Below are 11535 nucleotides of genomic sequence, written 5' to 3'. Positions count from 1 at the left end.
CCCTTTGCCAGCAGCCTGGTTCCCACAGACCACATGCCACCAGCAACGGCTGCAGCTTTCCCTGGGAGTTCCGTGGATGTGGCTAGCATAGGAGGAGCCTCCAACCATGGGGACCACTCTCCAAACACTTCCTCCCAGGGACCCTTGGAGTCTTCATGGGGTTATTTCGGGTTTCCCCACACCACTGCAAACAACCTGTTCCCTGCCTCCAGCTGCCCCCAGTGCTCCGTTTGCAGCCTCCAGTGCCTCTAGAGGCAAGGAGCACTCTCATCCCAGTGCATGAGTGTCCCTCCTGCTGCAGGGCTGGGGCGGTTGTGAGGCCAGCCAGGCACTCACCCCACTGTCTGCTTTCCTGGGGAGATGTTGGGCACCTCGAATTTGAAGGGTTCTGGCTGGATCCCCTGACTTCCCCCCACTGCTGCTGTGGAACACTTTGGGGACACAGGGCCAAGCCTGCTTGATGGAACAGGGACCCGAGGCTGGGACAGGGTGTTAAACACAACAGGCAGACGTGGCATCCTCAGAAATCCCCGAGGAGAAGCCAGAAGTCCCGTAAGCGCACTGGCTGGAGGCTAGTTGGACACAGCTGTTTAATGGATGCTTCTCAGTACAGAGCGGGTGTTGCGATCCACGCACGCACGGCCGCCTCCTCCCCATGGCCATGGCTCTGGCCCAGTCTCGGACTTGGCATCCGAAATATCCCCATTGGCCTGGCATGCCAGGGTGGTAGAGGAAGATGTCATGGCACCAGGTGCCTTTCGGTCTTGCAGCGGGGAGAGTCCCAGCAGAGGGGACTTGTGCTCTGTCTGAGGAAGGGGGGCTGAGTGGGACGGTGCCCCCATCACATCACGGGGAGGGTGGAGGTGAGGGAGTGACCAGGCTGCTGCAGGTGCAGCCCTGGTCTGTGCATACCCCGGGGCACCCTGGCTGAGCCAGGGCACGCTGGGCAGGGAGAGGCTGAGGGCACCACGGGGAAGGGGTTGGGGGGGGCAGAGGGCAGCTGCTGGCGCTGCCGTGGGACCTGGGCATTCTCACCCTTGGTGGGCACGGGGCAAGGTTTCCAGGGGTCCCTGCTCCTTCACCTGAGGGCTGAGCTCATCCATCCACCTTAGGGCTGCTGGGCAGCAACACCGCCCAGTGCAGTGCCTCTTCCCTGCAGCTGACACCCTGGGGAGCTCTGGGCTCTGCCTCCTCCCCCTCACTCTGAGCACTAATGCCCTCTGTGAGGTGGGGATGCCCCCTTGCCATGCTGGGGAGGGGGCGGGAATGAACGGGGCTGGTGTGGGACTGGAATGCTGAGCGGGGGGAGAGCATCCCATGGGACTAGGGGACAGGAAGGATTGAGAGGTGCAGGGGAGCACTCCTGTGCATCCAGCCTTGCCCTCCTGCCCCCTCTGGTGCTTTCTGTTCCCGGTACTCCTTGCCACACCACTGCTGGTTGATCCCCAGCAGGGCAGGGTCGAGCCATGCTGGGAAACACTCTTCCAGGCATGACCATGAGCTGTGGGTGCAAGGATGGACCTGCTGGGCTCCAGCCCCTATTGGAGCCAGGCAGGGATGTGAACAAGGCCAAGCAGGGGTCAGCCACATCCTCCCCTGGAGGATTCACCAGGACGATGAGCTGAGCCGGTGCCTGCCGTAGCCCCCCGGGTGCTGCTGACGGGTGTGTGCAGAGGCTCAGCCGTGCTGCCCCATGGCGCTGCAGGAGGCTGGGGATGCACGGCTGCTCTGGGCTCCATTCTCACCCCGTAACCATCCAGACCTGGCTTCAGGACCAGAGCAAGGACCTTTTCTCCTTTGGGGACAGACCCTGCTCTGTCTGCAGGTCCCTGGGGACAGGTCCCCGGTGGCTCTGGGTGCTGGCAGGTGCTGGGCAACAGGTTCCCTGCCCCCTGTGCCCCACGGCGTCCCTGGGCACTGGACGCTTCCCTGCAGCAGGGTTTGTGGGGGACACCCCCTGTGCTCCACGGTGTCCCCAGGCACTGAACCCGCCCTACAGCGGGGTCTGTGGGGGCACCCCTGAGCCCCACGGTGTCCCCTCCCCACAGTGGGCCCTGTGGGGTGAGGAGCAGTGGGGCCACTCCTTGCCCGTCCCCACTTCCCCCCCACCAATCAGAGGCCCCAAAGCCACACCCTCTCCCTCAGCCAATCAGAGCCCGGCACCCAGCCTCTTCACAGCCAATCCGAACCAGAGGCAGGGGGAGAGGGTAGCGCGGCTGCTTCCCTGTCAGCCAATCGGTGGCCGGCTCCGCCCACAGGGGAGGGCGGGGCAGGTCTCCGTGGCGGGAGAGGCCTCGCCACTCAAGATGGCGTTGCTGGGGGTTAGGCCGGGGGCTGCAGGTGGAGGGCGGCACTGTTGGGGCGGGCAGCCAGGATGTAGGCGACGTTCTCCCGCAGGAAGCCGGGCCAGTCGATGGGCCTGCGGGCAGACGAGGGATCACCAGCCGCCCCAACAACGCTGCTCCCCCAGCGTCTCCTCCAAAATGGGGGCATTGTCCCCTGCCCGCCCCCAAGCCACCCCTGCCTCACCTGGCCTCCTCCTGCTCCGTGGCTGGCAGGGTCTTCTCCTGGCTCTTGCTGCTGCCACTGCTGGCGGGGCTGCTCTCCGACATGGGCCCTACATGGCTGATGCTGAGGTGGAGGAGAAGGGTGCCTGTTGTCCTCCTCTCCTTGCCCCCAAAATGCCGGCGGCAGTAGGAAAAGGGTGCGCGGGGCTGGGGCAGGGCTGCGTGGCCACGGTGAGGAAGGTGACGGGAACAGGGTGGGAGGGGGCACCCATTTGTGCATCCAGCACCTTCGGTGGGTGCCGGGGCTGTGGTAGGACCCCCGGCAGGGATGTCACCCCCACCCCAGGATGGGCGTCCCCAATACCTGACGTTGCAGGACGGTGTCTCCTTTTGGTGCTTGCGGAACCAGGTGTGCCGGGCTCGGCGGCACTCGCCCTCCCCAATGAAGCCATCACTGTCCTGGTCCAGGGCCAGGAAGGCCACCCGTGCCCGCTCCCGCTCCTTGGCTGTCAGCAGACGCAGCAGGGCATTCTAGGGGGGCAGAGAGGGGAAGGGGGGAGCACTGACCCCATGGGAAACCCCTCCTGCTCCTCCCGCCCTGGGTGCCGTGGCCATGGGTGCTGGCTGTGGGAGCCAGCCCTGGGTGCCACAGCCGTACCTGTGGCCGTAGTTTCTGCAGCAGCTGGATTGACTCATGGGAGAGGAAGTCGTGCCACTCAATGTGCCCCTTCTTGTCGGGGTCCAGGGCGGAAAACTGCAGGGCTGCCCGCTCCTCCTGTGCCTCAGCCATGGGCCGTTCGAACTGCTGCTTGTGCACCAGGTGCTTGTAGTGCAGGAAGTCGTCCAGGGTCAGGCAGGTCTCTGTGGGGGACAGATTGGTTGTGTGTCACCCAGGGAGACAGGACCCACATCCCCAGCTGCCACCCACAACTGTCCAGGACCAGACAGGGAGGGTCCTCACCTGGAATGATCTTGCAGTGCCGCAGGGTCTCCATCAGGCTGTACATCTCTTCCTCAGTCAGCAGGAGATTGAGGTTGTCCTGGGGTGGGGGGCAGAGAGGAACCATGGGGCAAAGGCATGGAGTGGGGGGAGCACTCAGCTGTGCCCCAGCACTGGGATCCCTTGAAGCCTCCCCAGGGTACTGGAGGGCTGGCTGCAGGGGTGGGGATGTGGCAAAGGGCCACTGTCCCCTCCCCTCTGGTCATTCACCATCAGGTCAAGATGGATGACAGGAGCTGGGGAGCAACATGTTCCCCATCGTCCCAGACCAGGCTGCAATGTGGGACCCTGCTTGTGTCCACGCAGGGCACGGCGCCCCAGGAGCACCCACCACCCATCAGAAGCCTGGTGTCCCCCACCCCAGGCACTCACGCAGTAGTAGCAGCTCCAGCCTGTCTCGGTGTGCGCCGTCTCCGTCACCTCCACGGAGCTGTCGTTCTGGAGGTAGCCCATGCGACGCAGGCAGCCATCGTGGTACACCCGGCTGCAGATGCGGCAGGGGAAGAGGCTCTCGGCTGTCCACACCTCGCAGATCTCGCACATCTCATCGTTGAGGATCTGCGGTGAGATGGGCAGCTGCTCACAGGGGCAGCGTGGGCAGGGGGCTGGCTTCTCAGGGTGGGGGTCAGGGTGGTGCTTCACAGCTGGGGATGGATGTTGGGGGGGCAGAGGGGATGGGAGGGGTGGATTGCATGGGGGAATAAGTGGGTGGTGGTGTCATAGCAGGTAAGAGTGGTGGGTTAGAGGAGGGTGGATGGGTTTGTGGGGATGAATGGAGGGTGGATGGGTCCAGCTGTAGTGTTGGGGGGGCTGTGGGGTTGCAGGTTCTCTGGGGTGCAGCATGGTAGGTGTGGATGGCCAGGCTGTGAGGTTGTGGGCTGTCTGGTCTGTAGGGCTGTAGAGTGGATGGGTGGAAGTGCTATTCTGTGGGTTGGCTGGTTTTACGTGTGGACGGATAAGCTGGAAGGCTGTAGGTGGACTGTGGTGTAGGCTTGTTGGGGTGGGAAGATGGATGGGTAGGGTCATGGGTGTGGATGGGTTGGGTTGTACATGGACAGGGCTGTAAGGGTTGCAGGTGTGGATGGATAGCTTGAGTTGTAAGCTGGCTGGCTGTAAACTGACAAACACATAGATTGAATTGTCCCTCTCTCTTCCCCAGAGCTGGAGCTGTCTGTGTCCAGCAGTGACCTTTTCTCTCCAAGAAAACCTGGGGTCCCTTCAGGGCACATCTGACCAGTCACACCCTCCTGCCTGTGTGGCATGTCCAGCTTCCCAGCCCAGCCACTGGCCCTCTGCCCCACTGAGCCACCTCCATGGGGCTTTGTTGTGCCCAGGGAGGCTGTCACTGCCTGGCAGGCACCAGGAGTACATCCCAGAACTCCCCAGCTCATCTCCAGCCCTGTCCCCATCCCTCCTTCCCAGCCTCCGTGCTCCATCTGCTCGCCTGCTCCCGCTGCTCCAGGCTGATGTCTGGGGGCTCATCATCATGCAGCTCTCGCTTGGGCCGGATGAAGGCGGGTGGTGTGAACCTGTTGGCTCGATCAAACTCCTCCGGCTCTACGCCCCGGCCATCCCGCAGCCGTTCCCAGGCCGCCTTGCTGGCGCTGCTCTCCTCCGGCTGGGAAGGTCCTGCTGACGCCTCCTCCTCTCCCTCCTGCACCGTCTGCTCCAGCGTCCCCCGGCGTGTGCCCCCCGCCTCTGCCCGCCGCCGAGTTGATGGCTGCTCCCGCAGCCCGTCCTTAAAGGCTGACACGGCCAAGCTGACCTTCTGCACCTTCTCCACCGTCTGCCTCCTAGACATCAACACCCCCATGGCTCTGCAGGGGGAAGGAAGGTGCTCAGTGCTAAAAGCTCGGGGTGCAATGCTGCTCCCCACCCCTGCACCATATCCCTGGCCTGAAAAAGGTGTCCAGGTGGATTTCCCCCAGCTGTGTGGGGAGCAGGGCAGGGCAGGGAGAAATGGAGGCTCCTTGGCAAGCTGGCGCCGGGGTCATCCATGGTGGCCATGGGGAGATGGACCCTAAACCAGGTGGAGATCTGGCCATGGAGGATCTGAGTGTTGGTGGGGGAGTGGGACAACAATCAGGGAGCTGGTCTGGGGGCACCCTGCCTCACCTATCTTTGCAGACTTTGACTTAATAAGAAACATCCAGGTTTTTCCCATGCCAGACCAGTAAAACCCAGAGGGACCGGGACCAGCTGTAAACCATTGCAGAGCGTGCAGCATACTCTGTCTTGGAGAAAGCCTCCTTGGACAGCCAAGGACAAGAGAGATTCTCCCTGCAGCTCTGCCCAGGACTGGTGTGTAGCAGAGCTGGTGCTGGGTCTCTTACATTCCCTAAATTTCAGTTTGCACCCCCAGTGTCTCTTGTGCTTACACACCCATGTGTATGTGTGCTTGCTGCTGCCCTGATCGGTGAGCATCCTGCATCCCACCCCAAAACGTGGGTCAGGGCTGGCTCACAGCACAGAGCCAGATGGAGAGGCTGGGCCAGCCATGGGAGTGCTGCGAGGCTGCAGGAGGGAAGGGGAGCAGTACGTGGATCTGGGTGCGTGGGTCCCAAGGAGGGGATTTGGCTGCAGGACTGAGGGAAGATCATTGTAGGGTAAAACAGGGGTGGGAAACGGCAGCAGCAATAGCAGGTCAGGCTCTGTCTCAATGGGGGTGGGCTTGGAGAAGGGTGAGCTGAAGCTGGGGAGAAGCAGGATTTGGTCTCCAATGTCATGGGGCACAGCATCACCCCGTGTGGTTTCCTGCCGCGCTGGGGTTGCGTTATGGAAGATGCTGCAGCCAAGGGGCAGTCTCAGCTGGTGCCCAGGGACCAGGAGGCAGCACTTGCTGCCTGTGCAAGTTGGTGAGGGGGGATATCGGAGCAACCATCTCCTGCCCCGCCAGCCTCAGCAGGGAAGTCCCCAGGTAGGGGGATAATTAGCAGCACACGCTGGGACCTCGCGGCTGTGGGAGGACATGATGCTGTGGGCACTGCTGTGGCAGGGAGCCTGGGCAGGGTAGTTACGGCTGCCCCTCATCGGCGGTACCAAGCAGAGCGTGCTGGCAAGCGGCACCCAAACACTGCCGTGCATGCACGCATGTGATTTCCCAGCCTCCCCCCGCCACTGCGGGACCATCTGTGTGCAGTTTCCCACACGCGGAGCCGGGTGTGCAACACACACGTAGGCCCCGTCCCCTCTGTGGAGGTCCCACCGTGGGTATTTGCGCCCATTGACCCCGGGGCTGGTGTCTGGTGTGCTGCAGCTCCCAAGGCGTTGCAAAGGTGGAAGCAGGAAAGAGCTGGAGGCATATGTCCAAGCCACAGCAACAGCATCCCTGTGGCTGTGCCAGTGGGAGGGAAGACACCTCGGTGCCTCTGCCTCCTCCCCGTGCCCCTGCCCAGGCAGCTCAGGATCCCATCAGCCTTGGGCAGCATCAGCTCTGCTGCAGGGCAGTGTTGTTGCTCTGCCTGCAAACTAGCAAGCTCGGGGCACGGCAGGGAGATCCCCAGCTTTGTGTGTCCCTGCGTCGACAAGCATGGGCCAGATCCTGGCTTCATCCTGCCCAAGGCTAGGGTAGAAGCAGGCAGGAGAGGGCACAGAGGGGCTGGGCTCCTGGAGAAGAGCCAAAAGAGGGGTGTGGGCCACAGCTCTTGGCACACCAGTCCTCCCAGTAGCCGTGCTGGTGCTCCGGATCCACACTGTGCTGTCAGCATCTCCTCGCAACGCGGCGGGGCTCCAGGTTGCCCATCCCCCAGCACCCTGCTGCATAGCAGGGCAGCCCGGGAAACAGCGGGGTGGCTGGTGTATGGGCCTGCTGTAATCCCCCCAAAATGAGGTGTTCACGGTGTGGTCGCCACCCTGCTCTGCATTGCTGCTGGCGGATCCCAGCCCATTTCCCTGTTTCCTGTACTCTCCCAAGGCCACCCTCAGTGTGTCCTGCTACAGTGGGTGCCATCTGCATGCCTGGAGTCTGGAGGGTGTCACTCCTGTCACAGCTTGTGTCTGTTCTCAGCCCTGCTGGCCTCCCTGTCTCTCTTAGTGCTGCACAGTCAGACCCTGACTGCACATCCAGGGGCTAAATGGCTTCATCCCGAGCTCCATCTTCAGACCCTGTTGCCTTTCCACAGGTCCCAAAGCTCCCCAGATACCCCAAACCCGCTGTGCAGTCTCCAGTACATCCTTTCCCCCATGCCCTCCCTGACCATTGGCTGTGCGGGGTGGGACATCACCCCCACACAGACCCTGGCCCGGCTCAGGGTCGTGCCAGGCTCGAGGGGTCCCTCCTCTCCTGGGGACCCCTGGATGTGGGTAGTGGGGACCAGAGGCTCCCTCACCCCACAGCAGCCCAGCTACCCAAGCAGCCCCTGTATCCCCATGTGTCCCTGGGAGGTGTCTCCGCTGCTATTTGTGGCCACCCCCTGAGGCGCCCGGCAGTCGGGACCCAGTGCCACCGCTCAGCTTACCTTGTCCCGAGGCAACGGGACCTCGACCTTGCTGCTGGGCGCCAACGTGGGGCCTATTTTTAGGTCGCCCCCACAGAGGAGCTAAATCTAGGCATGGGCCGGAGCTGCCTGCGAATGCCTGGCTCCACCGAGCCCTGCTGGCACCGAGGGCTCACACAGAGGTGGTGGGCTCCTTCCATCCCCTTCCCTTCCCTTCCCTTCCCTACCCGACACTCTGCACTTCTGCCTGGTCCCCAGGGCAGCATCCATTCCCCATGCTGTTCTGATGGGGATTTGCTCCTTGCTACTTCATCCCTGCATCAAAACGCTGAGGCAGAAAGCACTTCACCCCCCTAGCACCCTTGGACTCATCTTTCCCAGCCCCACACAGAGAGCTGCGTGGGGAAACTGAGACAGAGGCAAGGCTGGTGCAGCTGGAGTGAGGATCAGCCTGTTTTAGGCAGGGATGGGGGCACTGGTGGGACAGGGCTGGTGGCCAGCGTGGAGGTGCCCCAGGAGAAGGAAGCAGGGCAGACCATCCTGAAGCAAACTCCAAGCTCCTGCATGGCTCCAAAATCTCCTCTCTCCCATGGCAGCTGGAGCAGGGAGCACCCATGGCTTTGCTGGGCTTATGGGGTGCTGGGTTTGTCTGTGAGGGCGGCAGTGGGTGCGGGGCGGCGGGTGACGTGTGGGTAGGTGTATCACAGCGCGGCGGGGGTGTTGTGGTGGCTGGGAGAGCAGGATGAATGTGGCGGGGAGCAGTGCGAGGTGGATGTGTTAGGGGTGGATGTGTTACAGGGTGGATGTGCTACGGCATGGCTAGCGGCACGGGGTGGGTGTTACGGCCCAGTGGGGTGTGTGCGGGCTGGTAGGGGGTGTTGCAGCAGCTGTGGGCACAGCGTGGGTGGTGGCTTTGGGTGCAGGGATGTTGCAGCAGCTGTGGAAGTTGGGGTGGTGGCTGTGTCGGCCAGGGGAGCAGGAGGGGTGTGTTTCAGGGGCCATTGGTGCAGGCTGGGCTGTTGCGGTGCCTGGCAGTGGCACAGGGAGCTGGGGGTGCAGAGCCATAGGGCCCATAGGGTTGGCTGTTGCTGGCCTGCCTGCCCCCCACTCAGCCATGCTCGCCTGCCCCACAGTGCATCCTTGGTGCAATGCCCTGCCAGCAAACCAAGGGCCAGCGGGTTCTTGAGCTGGTGCTTGAGCAGGGTCTGTGGCCCCCCCCTTCACCCATCCTCAAGGGGATGCAGCAGGGGTGACCCAGGAGCAGGACCCCTCTGAGGCTCTCCACTGGTGGAGAAGCATGTGCCTGGTCCCCACGGGCTCCCCACAGGCCAGGCCTCCTCCCTGCCTTCACCAAGCTCCTGGTGTTTTTACCTCCTAGTGCTGTGCCTTCTTGGGAGCTGCATTAGGGAACTGGGGGCAGAAGGATGGGGTACCAATGGGGAGGACACCCTGGAACCCATGGCAGCCCAGTCCTAGGGCTTGGTCTGAAGGGCACTGAGTAGGGCTGGGAAGAGCTACCATGGCTCTGGCATAGCCCTGCACACCCTGCCAGCCGCTGCCTGACTGGGACGAGGTGGGGCCAGGCAGCTCAGGCAGGAGGCTTTGCTTGGGGGATTCCACATCCCACCTCCTTGAGCTGGATGGGGATGTCCAGAGGGATCTAGCAGCACCACCTTGTCCCTTCTTGGCAGGAGACACATGCTAGGACTGTGACCCAGTTGCCATGGGGCAGGGAGGGTCTGTGGCTGATGGTACCCTCCCCACCCTCTGCAGGGATGCAGAGGCCCTGTAGGGAGGTCTGTGGGGGTGGCCGGAGCCCCAGCTGTGCTGTGTCCTCCTGGGGACACCGAGCTGGTGGCTGCTCTCCCTGCCCAATCAGGCTTCCCATCCTGCCATGCCATGGCAGATTTTATAGGTGTGTCTCACGTTTCCATCTCCCAGAGGGGGGATGAAAATGCCGTGACAGCAGAGTCCCTTCCCCTGCAGCAGACACAGCTCTTGCCCAGCTCCCCAATTCTCCTCGCCTCCCTCCCCAGCCCCTCTTCCCAGCAACCCCACCAGCACCCCGATGCCTGGGCAGGATCCTCCCACCCCATCTGTACCCCACTCCCAGGCATCCCATACCAGGAGCTCTGGTCACACTCCCTGGCACCAGGACCTCCCAGGGGCATCAGGGGAACCCACCCATGGGTGTTGCGATGTGTGGCCAGCCCATGTCATGCACTGGGCAAAGCGCCAGTGGCAGCAAAAAAGCCACTTACCAGGGTCAGGATCCGTCTGGGGAGCTTGAGCCCTAGAGAGCAGTCCACACGATGTCCATCGCCGGTGCCTGTGGCCACGACACCCTCTCCACCCGGGATGCTCACCACATCCCACGCCCTGCGTGCAAATCCCCGCTGGGGGATGGAGCGGTGAGGCTGGTACCCGGGGAGCCAGAGCCCTGCACTTGCTGCCGGAGGATGCAGGAGACAGTGAGATGCTGGGAGCGGATGCCTGTGTCTAGCGCGCACACACACACACACGCGCGCGCGCACACACACACACTGAGGAAGCAGGGAGCTTGTGACTGGGGCTGAGCAGATGCAGCCTGGTTTGCTGTCCCTGTACCAATTGCTGCCTGAGCTGTGTTAAACAGCTCTCCGAGGCATGAAGCATTTTTTTAACCGGGCTGACGTTGACTGGGAGATACCAATAAAAGCTTTCCCTGCATCTCCTCTGGCTCACGGAGCTGAACCGCCTTTCTTCGAGACAGCCTCAAGGACTATGGAGATGGGGCTGTATCCATGAAGGAATGAAAGTCTTCCCTGCCCAGCTGCTGGGGTCTTTCCTGGACCCCGTGCTCCAGCCACAGTCTACCTGCAACTGCTTTAACCCAATGCCTGCTTACCAGTGTTGCAGGCAGTCTGTCCTCCCTGTGCCGCGGTGCAGTGGGGGCACAGTGACTCCTGGCTATGTGCAGCCCTGTGCACCCGGTGCAATGCAGAACCAGAAATTTTGGTTCACCTGGTCCTCAGGGCTGGATATCACCTGGGTGCACACCATAGACCTACAGTGGGGCTGGGGACTTGAAGAGAGTGTGAGGGAGGTGGTGGGGCAGGAGGGAGTGTGCTGGGCTGGAGAGGAGGGCACAGCCCTAATGCAGCATTTCTGAAGGTGGAGTATCTGCTCCACATGCATCCCCAGCTGCCCCACGCTGGCTTGGTGGAGATGGTCTCTCAGCCCCCTGACACCCTCCTAGCATGGGATACTGCTGGCTGAGTGGGTTGTGCTTTCCTCCTCAAGGTCTACCAGCTGTGCCCGAGGATGATTTAGGGTGCAAGAGTCTCTGAGCCCTCCTAGGAGCAGCTTCCAGTCAGGCCTGGGATTAGTGATGAAGGTTAGAGTGGAGGGGCCTGGGCAGTGGGGATGGCTGCAGGGCTGCCCTGTCTGGGGGAGAAGGGTGCTCTGCTCAGCCCCTCTGCATTATTCCTGTCCCCGGGATGCTGCTGGAGGTAAACCCCACATCCCACCCTGACATCCCAGCCATGCCAGCCCCTGTGCCCTCCATGGGCCGGGGCCTGGCTTGCTTGATGTGGACCCACCAGCCCCACGG

General features: G+C 62.6%; 1 protein-coding gene across 1 annotated transcript; it reads right to left on the bottom strand.

Annotated features, from left to right (window-relative positions):
• Nucleotides 1-581: 581 nt before the first annotated feature.
• On the bottom strand, nucleotides 582-10550 carry PHF24 (PHD finger protein 24). Its single transcript, XM_074931784.1, has 8 exons — nucleotides 10205-10550; nucleotides 4952-5324; nucleotides 3880-4065; nucleotides 3469-3547; nucleotides 3166-3368; nucleotides 2872-3038; nucleotides 2530-2631; nucleotides 582-2419 (listed from the first exon to the last, which is right to left on the bottom strand). Exons 2-8 carry the CDS (start codon nucleotides 5318-5320, stop codon nucleotides 2323-2325), a joined length of 1203 nt encoding a protein of 400 aa, XP_074787885.1. The 5' UTR covers nucleotides 5321-5324; nucleotides 10205-10550; the 3' UTR covers nucleotides 582-2322.
• Nucleotides 10551-11535: the final 985 nt, after the last annotated feature.

This window comes from Athene noctua, chromosome Z (assembly GCF_965140245.1).
Source record: "Athene noctua chromosome Z, bAthNoc1.hap1.1, whole genome shotgun sequence".
NCBI classification, from domain to species: domain Eukaryota; kingdom Metazoa; phylum Chordata; class Aves; order Strigiformes; family Strigidae; genus Athene; species Athene noctua.
Note: the sequence above shows the minus strand (reverse complement) of the source record. Positions and strands in the feature narration are given on the sequence as shown.

What these genes read in the sequence shown, in the direction of transcription:
- PHF24 (XM_074931784.1), bottom strand. Translation starts at nt 5,320, where the DNA reads ATGGGGGTGTTGATGTCTAGGAGGCAGACGGTGGAGAAGGTGCAGAAG. An exon ending in GCTGGAGCTGCTACTACTGC is followed by an intron (nt 3,548 to 3,879) that starts GTGAGTGCCTGG and finishes CCCCCACCCCAG; the next exon opens with GACAACCTCAATCTCCTGCT. An exon ending in ACACCGTCCTGCAACGTCAG is followed by an intron (nt 2,632 to 2,871) that starts GTATTGGGGACG and finishes CCTCCACCTCAG; the next exon opens with CATCAGCCATGTAGGGCCCA.